The sequence below is a fragment of the Ranitomeya variabilis genome, chromosome 7 (genome assembly GCF_051348905.1).
Source record: "Ranitomeya variabilis isolate aRanVar5 chromosome 7, aRanVar5.hap1, whole genome shotgun sequence".
NCBI lineage: Eukaryota > Metazoa > Chordata > Amphibia > Anura > Dendrobatidae > Ranitomeya > Ranitomeya variabilis.
The window spans coordinates 106,756,573-106,774,030 of record NC_135238.1 but is presented as its reverse complement, the minus strand read 5'-3'; the positions used below and the strand labels follow the sequence as shown (position 1 = coordinate 106,774,030).

Below are 17,458 nucleotides of genomic sequence, written 5' to 3'. Positions count from 1 at the left end.
ATTACACTTGGGGCTATTTAGTTTGGAAAAACGAAGGCTAAGGGGTGATCTTATGTTAATGTATAAATATATGAGGGGACAGTACAAAGACCTTTCTGATGATCTTTTTAATCATAGACCTGAGACAGGGACAAGGGGGCATCCTCTACGTCTGGAGGAAAGAAGGTTTAAGCATAATAACAGACGCGGATTCTTTACTGTAAGAGCAGTGAGACTATGGAACTCTCTGCGGTATGATGTTGTAATGAGTGATTCATTACTTAAAATACACTAGATTCCTTGATAGGGCGTTGATCCAGGGAACTAGTCTGATTACCGTATGTGGAGTCGGGAAGGAATTTTTTTCCCCAAGGTGGAGCTTACTCTTTGCCACATGGGTTTTTTTTGCCTTCCTCTGGATCAACATGTTAGGGCATGTTAGGTTAGGCTATGGGTTGAACTAGATGGACTTAAAGTCTTCCTTCAACCTTAATAACTATGTAACTATATGTGTCACTGACATCTATATATCTATGTACTCTATGTGTATATATCTAATCTATTCTGTCACTGAGATTTTACTGTAAGCCGCACATGAATTGCAGAGTTTTCAAAGGATCTAGAGGTATGGTTCTATAGGAAGTATTTTTTTTTTCCCCTCTGGGGGCACTCAACTTTATTCGCATGCACAAAAAGACAAAAGTTAGCCATAAAAATGCATGAAAACATCGCAACAAAAACACAAACAAAAATGCACACATTTTTCCACAGCTTCTTTCCTGCCAAGAAATCAGGTTTTGCTGCAGAAAAAAATGCAGCAAAAACGTCTAGTGTGAACTTACCCTAAGACTGACAGCGGTATTTAAATGGCTTAACAGTAGAGATTGGAATGTGCTCCGGCTGTTGCTGGATGATGCTGGCTATGTCAAATTGCCGGAATATTTCTGCTATGGTGTGGGCTAAGCTCCAGAATCCTCTCCACACAGGTGGACCCCATTTGGTGATGTACTATTGTGTCACATAACAGTGAGAGGTTGAAATATTCTTATACTGATTTTCATAACAAAGTCTGGTATAGACGTGCCATTGACACTTTGTAACGCTACAAACAGTAGGGTATTATGAGAAAAACAAATCTTTACATTACCTGCAAGTTGCGTTTGCTTTTCCGAATGTTATGCTGGAGCAAGAAGTTGCTTTCCAAGGAGAATCTGCTATACTGGTCATCCAACTGGGTCAGAAGTCCATGAAATAAAATTGTGGCTAGCGAGACATTACTTGAGGCATGTTCCCTAAAGGAAAATATACTTGTAGTGAGAAATTACATACTTAGGCTACGTTCACATTTGCGGTGTGCGCCGCAGCGTCGGGCGCCGCAGCGTCGCCGCATGGGTCATGCGCCCCTATATTTAACATGGGGGCGCATGGACATGCGTCGCACTTGCGTTTTGCGGCGCCCGCGTCTGGGCGCAGAGGACGCAGCAAGTTGCATTTTTGCTGCGTCAAAAATCAATGAAAAAAAGGACGCATGCGGCGCAAAACGCAGCGTTGTGCATGCGTTTTGCTGCGTTTTTGTTTGCGTTGTGCGTTGCGGCGCCGACGCTGCGGCGCACAACGCAAATGTGAACATAGCCTTAGATCTCAGTTTGTATGCAGTAAAAAATAAAAAACACAAAACTACAAATTGTTAAAAATTAGTTGGATACAATAAACGATAATATTGGGAGATGAATGATATCCGTGCATGATATGCAGTTTCAAGACAAATAAGGACATAGCCCCTCTAGAAAGGACACCTAGAGGCCACATGAACACGTCCTTGAGTCATGCAGTGCTCTGTGTTTTTCATGGATAGAGCACAAACCTACTGTAATCTACGGGATTGTTCACATATGGGGTCTTTTTTTGCAGACCGACATGTCCGTTTTTGCTCAAAATTGCCCATACAAGTCTATTAGTCCATGAAAATCACGGACAGCAAACCATGGAATCAGTGTGCAGTCCATGATGCACAATGAAATGGAGAGGTGAAGATCATCACAACATCTGCATGGAGTTTGTATGTTCTCCCTGTGTTTGCTACGGTTTCCTCTGGGTTCTCAGGTTTCCTCCCACATTCCTAAAACGTACTGATAGGGAATTTAGATTGTGAGCCCCATCATGGACAGCGATGATAATGTGTGCAAACTATAAAGCGCTGCGGAATATGTTAGCGCTATATAAAAATAAAGATTATTATTATTATTATCAATAAATCACTGAAAATAAAAACGGACACTGACCTAACACTGATGAAACTTAGATTCAAAATGCTAAAGAACAACGGTCTGTCTTTGTACATACCGGTATCACTTAATAAGGCCTTAGGCTGTGTTCAGTTATTTTCTGCAGCTAACACCTGATCTTTTAGCAGTAACCTAAACACTTAGGGTATGTGCACACGCTGTGGATTTTGCTGCAGATTCGCAGCAGTTTTCCATGAGTTTACAGTACCATGTAAACCTATAGAAAACAAAATCCGCAATGCACATGCTGCGGAAAAAAACGCACGGAGACGTAGCGTTGTTTATTCTGCAGCATGTCAATGCTTTGTGCGGATTCCTCAGCGGTTTACACCTGCTCCATAATAGGAATCTGCAGGTGTAAAACCGCAGGTGGAATCTGCACAAAAATCGCGGTAAATCTGCGGTAATTCTGCAGGAAATCCGAAGTGCAGTTTACCTGAGGATTTATCAAAATCAGTCCGGAAAAATCCGCACAGTAATCCGCAGCGTGTGCACATACCCTTAGCAGAGTTTTCCAAGATCCCAAAGTTCAGCTTTGCTTCCACCTTGCAAGCATGAACAATACAAGGTATTAGTCCACCAATGCAAGATACATGTGAAAGCATAAATAATGTTTGAAACAATGGCAATCTGATCAAATTATTGAGATATATTTTTTTTTTTATGTTTATCAAGTAGGGCATTGTTTACTTTTAACAGATATTAGTTTAATTATTACTAATTCAATTAAACTGTGAGTGAGGAGAAACAAAAGAATTGCTTTCAAAAAAGGAGGTTTATGTCTGAAAAAATAGTCACTATTCTGAGCAAAAAAGCAACAATGAATAATATGTGCACACGTTGCAGATTTGCCTGCGGATTTTTCTGCACTAAATCAGCAGGTCTTGGCAGAAAACGCAGGTGCGTTTTTGATGAGTTTTTTTGTGCGGTTTTGACGCTTTTTTTGCCTGTTTTTTTATGCGGTTTTGTATGCGTTATTGAAAGCTAAATAAAAATGCATTATTGAACAAACAAAAAAAAAAGATTTGTGATGTCATGTCTTGCCCAACCCACACTCCATTACACACATAGATAGACAGATAGATAGATAGATAGATAGATAGATAGATAGATAGATAGATAGATAGATAGATAGATAGATAGATAGATAGACAGACAGATAGACAGACAGACAGACAGATAGACAGAAGGAATGAGATAGATAGATAGATGTAGATAGATATATCTATGGATGGAAGTAGATAGATATATGGATAGTTAGGCTACTTTCGCACATCAGGTTTTTGCAGTCACGCACAATCCGGCGAGTTGCGAAAAAAACGGATCCGGTTTTTTTTCGCCAGATCCGGTTTTTTTTTAGAGATGTAATAGGCTACTTTCACACTTGAGTCGTTTGGCGTCCATCGCAATGCGTCGTTTTGGGAAAAAAACGCATCCTGCAATTGAGCCCGCATGATGCGTTTTTTTTCCCCCACAGACTTGTATTGCCGACGGATCGCGACGTATGGCCATACGTCGCGTCAGTTGTGCACTGGATGCGTCGTGTTTTGGCGGACCGTCGTCACGAAAAAACGTTCAAGGATATGTTTTTCGTACAATGGGTCCGCCATTTCCTACCGTGCATGCGTGGCTGGAACTCCGCCCCCTCCTCCCCGGGACTTTACAATGGGCAGCGGATGCGTTGAAAAACTGCATCCGCTGCCCACGTTGTGCCGAATTTTCACAACGTTCGTCAGTATGGAGCGCCAACGCTTAGCGAGGGACCCGTACTGAAGCAAGTGTGAAAGTAGCCTTAGCGACCAGATTGTGCCTGATGGCCACATGTTTCATCCGTTTTTTGCCAGATCCGTAAAAAAAAAAAAAAACTGTTTCCGCCAGACGGAGATAACATACAGAGGAAAGTTTTTTCTGTCTGGTGAAAAAACGTTTTGTCATGAATTTTTTCCATTGAAATAATGCACATTTTCCGTTCTCTCGCTCTAAAAAACGGATCAGTTGCATCAGTTTTACACTATTTGCAACGGATCCGTTTTTCCACAAATTCACCGGATCCTGCCTGAGGGAAACAAACTGATGTGTGAAAGTAGCCTAACTATCCATATATCTATCTACATCTATCCATCTGGCAGGATCCGGTGAATTTTTTAAAAAACGGATCCGTTGCAAATAGTGAAAAACTGATGCAACTGATCTGTTGCGAGAGAGAGAACGGGAAATGTGCATGATTTCAATGGAAACTAGATGGGTATTTCCTGAAGGAACTACAGATAGTGCTTTGGAATGGTGCCCGGGTTGCCCCTGCAAGACTTTCACACTTGGGTGCCCCTCAAGCGCTGTTTTGGTAGTTGTAGCCACTCTGGGTCCGATTTGGCGGGCGGCGCCACTCCGGGTCCGATTTGGCGGGCGGCGCCACTCCGGGTCCGATTTGGCGGGCGGCGCCACTCCGGGTCCGATTTGGCGGGCCGGGTCACTCCGGGTCCGATTTGGTGGGCCGGGTCACTCTGGGTCCGATTTGGTGGGCCGGGTCACTCTGGGTCCGATTTGGTGGGCGGGGCACCTCAGGGTCCGATTTGGTGGGCGGGGTCACTCAGGGTCCGATTTGGTGGGCGGGGCACCTCAGGGTCCGATTTGGTGGGCGGGGCACCTCAGGGTCCGATTTGGTGGGCGGGGTCACTCGGGGTCCGAATTGGTGAGCGGGGCAATAATTATAATATGACTACAGATAGTGCTTTGGAATTGTGCTGTGCTATCACTTTAAGAGCTGATATTATCTGACAAAACTTGTGTGCTGGGCTCATGTAGAGTTCATAGGCGTTGGCATAGTAACTGGGTCTGACTGCGCTGTATACTGCGTGGCTCTGCGCTGTATGCTGCGCGGCTCTGCGCTGTATGCTGCGGGGCTCTGCGCTGTATGCTGCGGGGCTCTGCGCTGTATGCTGCGGGGCTCTGCGCTGTATGCTGCGCGGCTCTGCGCTGTATGCTGCGCGGCTCTGCGCTGTATGCTGCGCGGCTCTGCGCTGTATGCTGCGGGGCTCTGCGCTGTATGCTGCGGGGCTCTGCGCTGTATGCTGCGCGGCTCTGCGCTGTATGCTGCGCGGCTCTGCGCTGTATGCTGCGGGGCTCTGCGCTGTATGCTGCGCGGCTCTGCGCTGTATAATGCGCGGCTCTGCGCTGTATAATGCGCGGCTCTGCGCTGTATAATGCGCGGCTCTGCGCTGTATAATGCGCGGCTCTGCGCTGTATAATGCGCGGCTCTGCGCTGTATACTGCGTGGCTCTGCGCTGTATACTGCGCGGCTCTGCGCTGTATACTGCGCGGCTCTGCGCTGTATACTGCGGGGCTCTGCGCTGTATACTGCACGGCTCTGCGTTGTATGCTGCGCGGCTCTGTGCTGTATGCTGCGCAGCTCCGGGTCCGATTTGGTGGGCGGGTCACTTTAAGAGCTGATATTATCTGGCAAAACTGTCTTGGTGGTGTCATTTAGAGTTCGTAGGTGTTGGCATAGTAACTGGGTCTGAGCTAATCAGCCAGATGGCAGTTGGCAGTTATTTTTAGAAATTGCCTCAGAAATCAAGCCCATTATAAATGTATGGGAAAATTTCCCTATTGAAATGCATTGAGTAATGAGGGGAAAAAAATTTTCAAACGACAATTGCGCCAAAACTACAAATCCGATCGACACGAAAAATACTTAGCACACCTCTTGGGGACGCTGGCTTCGAAATGACACCTCACTGGAGTCTGTGAGTGAAGCGGTTCGGGCCGCATTACGTGCGGACTGAATAATAATAAGAAGAAGATGGGTATTTCCTGAAGGAACTACAGATAGTGCTTTGGAATGGTGCCCGGGCTGCCCCTGCAAGACTTTCACACTTGGGTGCCCCTCAGGCGCTGGTTTGGTAGTTGAGGATTTGGTGGGCGGGGCCACTCTGGGTCCGATTTGGTGGCCCGGGTCACTCTGGGTCCGATTTGGTGGCCCGGGTCACTCTGGGTCCGATTTGGTGGCCCGGGTCACTCTGGGTCCGACTTGGTGGCCCGGGTCACTCTGGGTCCGACTTGGCGGGCGGCGCCACTCTGGGTCCGACTTGGCGGGCGGCGCCACTCTGGGTCCGACTTGGCGGGCGGCGCCACTCTGGGTCCGACTTGGCGGGCGGCGCCACTCTGGGTCCGACTTGGCGGGCGGCGCCACTCTGGGTCCGACTTGGCGGGCGGCGCCACTCTGGGTCCGACTTGGCGGGCGGCGCCACTCTGGGTCCGACTTGGCGGGCGGCGCCACTCTGGGTCCGACTTGGCGGGCGGCGCCACTCTGGGTCCGACTTGGCGGGCGGCGCCACTCTGGGTCCGACTTGGCGGGCGGCGCCACTCTGGGTCCGACTTGGCGGGCGGCGCCACTCTGGGTCCGACTTGGCGGGCGGCGCCACTCTGGGTCCGACTTGGCGGGCGGCGCCACTCTGGGTCCGACTTGGCGGGCGGCGCCACTCTGGGTCCGACTTGGCGGGCGGCGCCACTCTGGGTCCGACTTGGCGGGCGGCGCCACTCTGGGTCCGACTTGGCGGGCGGCGCCACTCTGGGTCCGACTTGGCGGGCGGCGCCACTCTGGGTCCGACTTGGCGGGCGGCGCCACTCTGGGTCCGACTTGGCGGGCGGCGCCACTCTGGGTCCGACTTGGCGGGCGGCGCCACTCTGGGTCCGACTTGGCGGGCGGCGCCACTCTGGGTCCGACTTGGCGGGCGGCGCCACTCTGGGTCCGACTTGGCGGGCGGCGCCACTCTGGGTCCGACTTGGCGGGCGGCGCCACTCTGGGTCCGACTTGGCGGGCGGCGCCACTCTGGGTCCGACTTGGCGGGCGGCGCCACTCTGGGTCCGACTTGGCGGGCGGCGCCACTCTGGGTCCGACTTGGCGGGCGGCGCCACTCTGGGTCCGACTTGGCGGGCGGCGCCACTCTGGGTCCGACTTGGCGGGCGGCGCCACTCTGGGTCCGACTTGGCGGGCGGCGCCACTCTGGGTCCGACTTGGCGGGCGGCGCCACTCTGGGTCCGACTTGGCGGGCGGCGCCACTCTGGGTCCGACTTGGCGGGCGGCGCCACTCTGGGTCCGACTTGGCGGGCGGCGCCACTCTGGGTCCGACTTGGCGGGCGGCGCCACTCTGGGTCCGACTTGGCGGGCGGCGCCACTCTGGGTCCGACTTGGCGGGCGGCGCCACTCTGGGTCCGACTTGGCGGGCGGCGCCACTCTGGGTCCGACTTGGCGGGCGGCGCCACTCTGGGTCCGACTTGGCGGGCGGCGCCACTCTGGGTCCGACTTGGCGGGCGGCGCCACTCTGGGTCCGACTTGGCGGGCGGCGCCACTCTGGGTCCGACTTGGCGGGCGGCGCCACTCTGGGTCCGACTTGGCGGGCGGCGCCACTCTGGGTCCGACTTGGCGGGCGGCGCCACTCTGGGTCCGACTTGGCGGGCGGCGCCACTCTGGGTCCGACTTGGCGGGCGGCGCCACTCTGGGTCCGACTTGGCGGGCGGCGCCACTCTGGGTCCGACTTGGCGGGCGGCGCCACTCTGGGTCCGACTTGGCGGGCGGCGCCACTCTGGGTCCGACTTGGCGGCCCGGGTCACTCTGGGTCCGATTTGGCGGCCCGGGTCACTCTGGGTCCGATTTGGCGGCCCGGGTCACTCTGGGTCCGATTTGGCGGCCCGGGTCACTCTGGGTCCGATTTGGCGGCCCGGGTCACTCTGGGTCCGATTTGGCGGCCCGGGTCACTCTGGGTCCGATTTGGCGGCCCGGGTCACTCTGGGTCCGATTTGGCGGCCCGGGTCACTTTGGGTCCGATTTGGCGGCCCGGGTCACTCTGGGTCCGATTTGGTGGCCCGGGTCACTCTGGGTCCGATTTGACGGGCGGCGCCACTCTGGGTCCGACTTGGCGGGCGGCGCCACTCTGGGTCCGACTTGGCGGGCGGCGCCACTCTGGGTCCGACTTGGCGGGCGGCGCCACTCTGGGTCCGACTTGGTGGGCGGCGCCACTCTGGGTCCGACTTGGCGGGCGGCGCCACTCTGGGTCCGACTTGGCGGGCGGCGCCACTCTGGGTCCGACTTGGCGGGCGGCGCCACTCTGGGTCCGACTTGGCGGGCGGCGCCACTCTGGGTCCGACTTGGCGGGCGGCGCCACTCTGGGTCCGACTTGGCGGGCGGCGCCTGTTATGGTTCTCAATGGCAAGAGAACATAGCCCAGCAAACATAAGAACTAGCTCTTGGAAGGATGGAAACTAAACTGACCATGAACTAAACCTGTCGCACAACTAACAGTAGCCGGGTAGCGTTGCCTGCGTTTTATCCCTAGACGCCCAGCGCCGGCCGGAGGACTAACTAATCCTGGCAGAGGAAAATATAGTCCTGGCTCACCTCTAGAGAAATTTCCCCGAAAGGCAGACAGAGGCCCCCACATATATTGGCGGTGATTTTAGATGAAAATGACAAACGTAGTATGAAAATAGGTTTAGCAAAATTGAGGTCCGCTTACTAGATAGCAGGAAGACAGAAAGGGCACTTTCATGGTCAGCTGAAAACCCTATCAAAACACCATCCTGAAATTACTTTAAGACTCTAGTATTAACTCATAACATCAGAGTGGCAATTTCAGATCACAAGAGCTTTCCAGACACAGAAACGAAACTACAGCTGTGAACTGGAACAAAATGCAAAAACAAACGAGGACTAAAGTCCAACTTAGCTGGGAGTTGTCTAGCAGCAGGAACATGCACAGAAAGGCTTCTGATTACAATGTTGACCGGCATGGAAGTGACAGAGGAGCAAGGCTAAATAGCGACTCCCACATCCTGATGGAAACAGGTGAACAGAGGGGATGATGCACACCAGTTCAATTCCACCAGTGGCCACCGGGGGAGCCCAAAACCCAACTTCACAACAGGCGCCACGCTGGGTCCGACTTGGCGGGCGGCGCCACTCTGGGTCCGACTTGGCGGGCGGCGCCACTCTGGGTCCGACTTGGCGGGCCGGGTCACTCTGGGTCCGATTTGGCGGGCCGGGTCACTCTGGGTCCGATTTGGCGGGCCGGATCACTCTGGGTCCGATTTGGCGGGCCGGGTCACTCTGGGTCCGATTTGGCGGGCCGGGTCACTCTGGGTCCGATTTGGCGGGCCGGGTCACTCTGGGTCCGATTTGGCGGGCCGGGTCACTCTGGGTCCGATTTGGCGGGCCGGGTCACTCTGGGTCCGATTTGGCGGGCCGGGTCATTCTGGGTCCGATTTGGCGGGCCGGGTCACTCTGGGTCCGATTTGGCGGGCCGGGTCACTCTGGGTCCGATTTGGCGGGCCGGGTCACTCTGGGTCCGATTTGGCGGGCCGGGTCACTCTGGGTCCGATTTGGCGGGCCGGGTCACTGGGTCCGATTTGGCGGGCCGGGTCACTCTGGGTCCGATTTGGCGGGCCGGGTCACTCTGGGTCCGATTTGGCGGGCCGGGTCACTCTGGGTCCGATTTGGCGGGCCGGGTCACTCTGGGTCCGATTTGGCGGGCCGGGTCACTCTGGGTCCGATTTGGCGGGCCGGGTCACTCTGGGTCCGATTTGGCGGGCCGGGTCACTCTGGGTCCGATTTGGCGGGCCGGGTCACTCTGGGTCCGATTTGGCGGGCGGCGCCACTCTGGGTCCGATTTGGCGGCCCGGGTCACTCTGGGTCCGATTTGGCGGGCGGCGCCACTCTGGGTCCGATTTGGCGGGCGGCGCCACTCTGGGTCCGATTTGGCGGGCGGCGCCACTCAAGGTCCGATTTGGCGGGCGGCACAGAAAGGCTTCTGATTACAATGTTGACCGGCATGGAAGTGACAGAGGAGCAAGGCTAAATAGCGACTCCCACATCCTGATGGAAACAGGTGAACAGAGGGGATGATGCACACCAGTTCAATTCCACCAGTGGCCACCGGGGGAGCCCAAAATCCAACTTCACAACAGGCGCCACTCTGGGTCCGACTTGGCGGGCGGCGCCACTCTGGGTCCGACTTGGCGGGCGGCGCCTCTCTGGGTCCGATTTGGCGGGCGGCGCCACTCTGGGTCCGATTTGGCGGGCGGCGCCACTCTGGGTCCGATTTGGCGGGCGGCGCCACTCTGGGTCCGATTTGGCGGGCGGCGCCACTCTGGGTCCGATTTGGCGGGCGGCGCCACTCTGGGTCCGATTTGGCGGGCGGCGCCACTCTGGGTCCGATTTGGCGGGCGGCGCCACTCTGGGTCCGATTTGGCGGGCGGCGCCACTCTGGGTCCGATTTGGCGGGCGGCGCCACTCTGGGTCCGATTTGGCGGGCGGCGCCACTCTGGGTCCGATTTGGCGGGCGGCGCCACTCTGGGTCCGATTTGGCGGGCGGCGCCACTCTGGGTCCGATTTGGCGGGCGGCGCCACTCTGGGTCCGATTTGGCGGGCGGCGCCACTCTGGGTCCGATTTGGCGGGCGGCGCCACTCTGGGTCCGATTTGGCGGGCGGCGCCACTCTGGGTCCGATTTGGCGGGCGGCGCCACTCTGGGTCCGATTTGGCGGGCGGCGCCACTCTGGGTCCGATTTGGCGGGCGGCGCCACTCTGGGTCCGATTTGGCGGGCGGCGCCACTCTGGGTCCGATTTGGCGGGCGGCGCCACTCTGGGTTCGATTTGGCGGGCGGCGCAACTCTGGGTCCGATTTGGCGGGCGGCGCCACTCTGGGTCCGATTTGGCGGGCGGCGCCACTCTGGGTCCGATTTGGCAGGCGGCGCCACTCTGGGTCCGATTTGGCGGCCCGGGTCACTCTGGGTCCGATTTGGCGGGCGGCGCCACTCTGGGTCCGATTTGGCGGGCGGCGCCACTCGGGGTCCGATTTGGCGGGCGGCGCCACTCAGGGTCCAATTTGGCGGGCGGCGCCACTCAAGGTCCAATTTGGCGGGCGGCGCCACTCTGGGTCCGATTTGGCGGGCGGCGCCACTCTGGGTCCGATTTGGCGGGCGGCGCCACTCTGGGTCCGATTTGGCGGGCGGCGCCACTCTGGGTCCGATTTGGCGGGCGGCGCCACTCTGGGTCCGATTTGGCGGGCGGCGCCACTCTGGGTCCGATTTGGCGGGCGGCACCACTCTGGGTCCGATTTGGCGGGCGGCGCCACTCTGGGTCCGATTTGGCGGGCGGCGCCACTCTGGGTCCGAATTGGTGAGCGGGGCAATAATTATAATAGGACTACAGATAGTGCTTTGGAATTGTGCTGTGCTGTCACTTTAAGAGCTGATATTATCTGGCAAAACTGTGCTGGTGTGGTCATGTACAGTTCGCAGGCTTTGGCATAGTAACTGTGTCTGACTGCGCATATCAATGAGCTAATCAGCCAGGTGGCAGTTTGCAGTTATTTTTAGAAATTGCCTCAGAAACCAGCCCATCATAAACGTATAGGAAAATTTCCCCATTGAAATGCATTGAAACAATGCTTTCCAATGAGGGGGAAACAATTTTCAAATGCAAATTGCGCCAAAACTACAAATCCGATCGACATGAAAAATACTTAGCACACCTCTCGTGGACGCTGGCTTCGAAATGACACCTCACTGGAGTCTGTGCGTTCAGCGGTTCGGGCCGCATTAACTGCGAAAAAAAGCCTAATAATAATAATAAGAAGAAGAAGTTTACCACGATGGAATAACAGTATAGTGCTTTGTTCCAAAGCACTATAATAAGAAGTTATCCACGATCGGATTACAATATAGTGCTTTGTTCCAAAGCACTATAGTAAGAAGTTATCCACGATGGAATAACAGTATAGTGCTTTGTTCCAAAGCACTATAATAAGAAGAAGTTATCCACGATGGAATAACAGTATAGTGCTTTGTTCCAAAGCACTATAATAAGAATAAGAAGTTATCCACGATGGAATAACAGTATAGTGCTTTGTTCCAAAGCACTATAATAAGAAGAAGTTATCCACGATGGAATAACAGTATAGTGCTTTGTTCCAAAGCACTATAAAAATTCATGAAAAAACGGATTCGGAGGCCGGATTCATAATTTCACATCTCAGTTTCATACATTTTTGTCGCCGGATCCGACGCTGTGCGTTTTTTCGCTGGACAGAAAAACCGTTATTCTGAAAGTTTTCTCCGTCTGCCGGAAACAGCTTTTCAGACGGTTCCGGCAAAAAACGGATGAAACGTGTGGCCATCAGGTGCAATCCGGCGCTAATAAAACTCTGAGAAAAAAACGGATTCGCTGGAAAAAAACGGATCCGTTTTTTTCAAAACTCGCCGGATTGTGCCTGACGGCAAAAACCTGATGTGTGAAAGCAGCCAGGTATATGGATAGAATCATCTATGTATCTATAGATATATATATATATATATCTATAAATATATCTATAGATAGATATATCCATAGATATATAATAGCAAGGCCGATATTTCTTAATGAGCGTTTAATTAAAAAAAAAAGAAAAAAAACATGGAATGGGCTCCCGCGCAATTTTCTGCGCCAGAGGGGGAAAGCTGACGGTCAGGGCCAATATTTGTAGCCTGGGAAGGGGGCAATACCCATGGCCGCTCTCTAGGCTATGAATATCAGCCCGCAGCTGTCTGCGTAGCCTTTGCTGGCTATTAAAATAGGGGGACCCAAAAAAAAAAAATTGCGTGGGGTCCCCCTATATTTTATAGCCAGAAAGGCTATGCAGACAGCTGTGGGCTGATATTCATAGCCTAGAGAGGGGCCATGGATATTGCCCCCCCCCCCCCCCGGCTACACATACCAGCCCCCCAAAAATGGCGCATCTGTGAGATGCGCCAATTCTGGCACTTAGGCCCTCTCTTCCCACTCCCGAGTGATGGTGGGATATGGGGTAGTAGGGGGTTAATGTCACCTTTCTACTGTATGGTGACATTGAGCCGGGTTAAAAATTGAGAGGCGTCAATAAGTCGCCTATACATTATTAATCCTAGAGTAGTGAAACAGTAAAAAAAAAAAAAAAAAAAAAAAGACACAGCCAGAAAAAAAGTATTTTATTATTCTGAATTTAACCATACTTACCATACTTCAGTAAAATAATAAACCGTATACTCCCTGTCTGACGCAGTCCAATTAATAACGAGGGTCCCACGAAGATGTCCCCTATAGAACAGTGACATCGGGTGACATCACTGCTCTATAGGACCTCAAGTGACACACTGACAAAAGGCAATGGCTCCTGCAGTACATCACTGAGAGGTTACTGTAGTTCACTGCTCTCACTTTATGGCAATTGCTATGTGGGAACTTTCTCACACAGCAGTGCCAAAAGTGAGACTAAGGACTATTTTTTACAGTGGCGGTGGAATACAGTGCGGAAGGATACCTCCCTCCCGTCATTGTATTCTTGGAGCCCCTACAGAGCGGTCGCATCAGCTGATGCTGCTGCTCTCCACGGGAGATCGTCGTGGGACACTCGTGGATTTCTGCGGATCAGGGAGTATATTGTTTGTTTGTTATTTTAATATTTTTTTACAGGTGACACTGGCTTGGGGGATCAAAGTGACAAGTGATGGTGAGTATGTACTCTATGTTATATGTACTGTATGTTATATGTATGTATTGTATGTAATGTTTGAATGTATTATATATAGTATGTATGTAGTATGATGTATGTATGTATGTATGTAGTATGTATGTAGTATGTATGCATGTACACTATGTTCCAAATTATTATGCAAATGATATTTTTCTCGGATTTTCCTAAATGGTTGGTCCAAATGATAGTCAGTCAAATAAAAATCACCACCCTTTAGAGTATACATCGAATTTTATTGAAGAAACCTCCTAATGATAACAGTATAATCGCCAAAATGAATAAAACCTCAAAATGCACTGTTTCAAATTATTAGGCACAGTAGAATTTCTAAACATTTGATATGTTTTAAAGAACTGAAAATGCTCATTTGTGGAATTTGCAGCATTAAGAGGTCACATTCACTGAACAAAAAAGCTATTTAACTCCAAAACATCCTAACAGGCCAAGTTACATGTTAACATAGGAACCTTTCTTTGATATCACCTTCACAATTCTTGCATCCATTGAACTTTTGAGTTTTTGGAGAGTTTCTGCTTATATTTCTTTGCATGAAGTCAGAATAGCCTCCCAGAGCTGCTGTTTTGATGTGAACTGCCTCCCACCCTCATAGATCTTTTGCTTGAGGATACTCCAAAGGTTCTCTATAGGGTTGAGGACAGGGGAAGATGGAGGCCACACCATGAGTTTATCTCCTTTTATGCCCATAGCAGCCAATGACTCAGAGGTATTCTTTGCAGCATGAGATGGTGCATTGTCATGCATGAAGATGATTTTTCTCCTCATCTCCTTCTCCTGCTTTTTATACCATGTGTGAAGAAACCAGATTGTATCTTAATTTCCCAGACAGCCATGTTTTTGCAAAGCCAAAAGAACTGGCTTTTTGTCTGTATATTGGCTTGTGAATTTAGGTGTTTGTGTCTGGTGGGTCAAGAGGACAGACTTGCCCACTGATATACTATCTAACATACTGTGTAAGGGTACCGTCACACAGTGCCATTTTCATCGCTACGACGGCACGATCCGTGACGTCGCAGCGTCGTATGATTATCGCTCCAGCGTCGTAGACTGCGGTCACACTTTGCAATCACGGCGCTGGAGCGATGCCGAAGTCCCCGGGTAACCAGGGTAAACATCGGGTTACTAAGCGCAGGGCCGCGCTTAGTAACCCGATGTTTACCCTGGTTACCAGCGTAAACGTAAAAAAAACAAACAGTACATACTTACATTCCGGTGTCTGTCCCCCGGCGTTCTGCTTCTCTCCACTGTGTAAGCACCATAGCCGGAAAGCAGAGCGGTGACGTCACCGCTGTGCTCGCTTTCCGGCCGGCAGGCGCTCACAGTGCAGATAAGCTGAGACGCCGGAGGACAGACACCGGAATGTGAGTATGTACTGTTTGTTTTTTTTTACTTTTACGCTGGTAACCACGGTAAACATCGGGTTACTAAGCGCGGCCCTGCGCTTAGTAACCCGATGTTTACCCTGGTTACAAGCGAACACATCGCTGGATCGCTGTCACACACAACGATCCAGCGATGTCAGCGGGTGATCAAGCGACGAAAGAAAGTTCCAAACGATCTGCTACGACGTACGATTCTCAGCAGGGTCCCTGATCGCTGCTGCGTGTCAGACACTGCGATATCGTAACGATATCGCTAGAACGTCACGAATCGTACCGTCGTAGCGATCAAAATGGCACTGTGTGACAGTACCCTAAGTCTGTAATAGGGACTGTACATTGAGTGGGTTAAGCTTTGTTTATTGATGTGTGCTTATATGCTAATAGTGCTACTTAATCCCATCACCATTGCTTACCTTATCTTGATGTTGGACTGAAAGACCCTGGGTAATTCTAAAAATAGCTTACTTGCCTTGGGTATAAAAAAGACTCAGAGATCACATCCTGGGAGTCTGAAGTAATACAGAGCTACCAGCCAGACATTCTGAAAACCACTCAAATACAAGAGAAAGGACTGCAGCCAATTCATCATGGCGCTATCACTAGGGACACTGATCTAGGATTCTATAGGATACAACCTAGGGGTTTTCGGCTCCGGTTGGAAGGACTCAGATCTGATCCAGTGACCATCTCTGCACCATGGATATGTTTTGAGAAAGCCAGGGTTGGGACCCGCTGGTCGCCTGGTTCCATGGAGATGGTCAGATAAGCCAGGTGGTGACTCTCGTATCAACTGGCTTTGTACCTTGTATGGACTCTATGGACACTTCTTGGTCATCTCCCTATGCTTGTCGTTACCCCTTCTCTGTGCGTTCATCCAGATGGAGTAACGACCCTGGGAGCTCTGACATCATGTCATACCGGAAATACATGGAGATGCAGTGATCTTTTATATGCGCCCATGTGACAATGGGAGCTCTGACATCGTGTCATACTGGAACTACGTGGAGACGTAGTGATATTTTATATGCGCCCATGTGACCAAACATTTCCAGCCATGGTGAGATTGTTCTGTTTGCTATTGTGTGTTCTGGTTCAATAAAGTATTGCCACACTGTTTTACCTTAACCCTGTGTTGTCTGTGTAGAGTATTGCCCACGGGGAGATAGAGCGGGCGTTCAGTGGTATGAGCCGTGGTCCATGCAGTCTTGCTAAAGACAGCCGGGCCAGCGGACGAGAGCACCCACTGACCCCGTTTCTCCACACCATGGAAGAAAGTTGTTAGTCAGAAACTCTATATACTTTGCAGAGATCATTTTCACATCTTCAGGAACTTAAAGGGCCCTACCAGCTGCTTACCCATGATTCCGTCCCAAAATATGACTCCTCCACATCCTTGCTGACGTTGCAGCCTTGTTGGGACATGGTGGCCATCCACCAATCATCCATCCACTACTACATCCATCTGGACCATCCATGGTTGCTCGACACTCATCAGTAAACAAGACTGTTTGAAAATTTGTCTTCATGTATGTCTGGGCCCACTACAACCGTTTCTGCTTGTGAACACTGTTTAGGGGTGGCCGAATAGTAGGTTTATGAACCAAAGCAAGCCTTTGAAGGATTCTACACCTTGAGGTTCGAGGGACTCCAGAGGCATCAGCGGCTTCAAATATCTGTTTGCTGGTTTGTAATGGCTTTATAGCAGCTGCTCTCTTTATCCGATGAACTTGCCTGGCAAAAACCTTCCTCATTATGCCTTTATCAGCACGAACACGACTGTGCTCAGATTCAGCCACAAATCTCTTAACAGTAAGATGATCACGCTTAAATTTTCAAGAAATATCTAATGTTTTCATCCCTTGACCAAGGCATTGCACTATTTGATGCTTTTCGGCAGCAGAGAGATCCTTTTTCTTTCCCATGTTACTTGAAAACTGTGGCCTGCTTAATAATGTGGAACATCATTTTTAAGTAGTTTTCCTTTAATTAGAATCACCTGGAAAACTAATTATCACATGTGTTTAAGATTGATTTCAGTGATCCATTGAGCCCTGAGACACAATGCCATCCATGAGTTTATTTGAAAAACAAAACAATTAAATCGTTTTGACACTTAAATCCAATTTGCATAATAACTTGGAACAGTGTATGTATGTAGTATGTAAGTTGTATGTAGTATGTATGTACGTATGTATGTACGTATGTATGTACGTATGTATGTACGTATGTATGTAGTATGTATGTACGTATGTA

The 17,458-nt window shown here is 51.4% G+C and overlaps 1 protein-coding gene across 3 annotated transcripts in view; it reads right to left on the bottom strand.

Moving 5' to 3' along the window:
- Positions 1–17,458, bottom strand: part of STAT1 (signal transducer and activator of transcription 1) — a 2,295,457-nt gene that overhangs the window by 2,120,902 nt on the left and 157,097 nt on the right. For all 3 annotated transcript variants that reach the window (XM_077275645.1, XM_077275646.1, XM_077275644.1), the window contains exon 3: positions 1,127–1,271. In XM_077275645.1, coding sequence (XP_077131760.1) covers positions 1,127–1,271 — 145 coding nt within the window. The remainder of the gene's footprint in view (positions 1–1,126; positions 1,272–17,458) is intronic.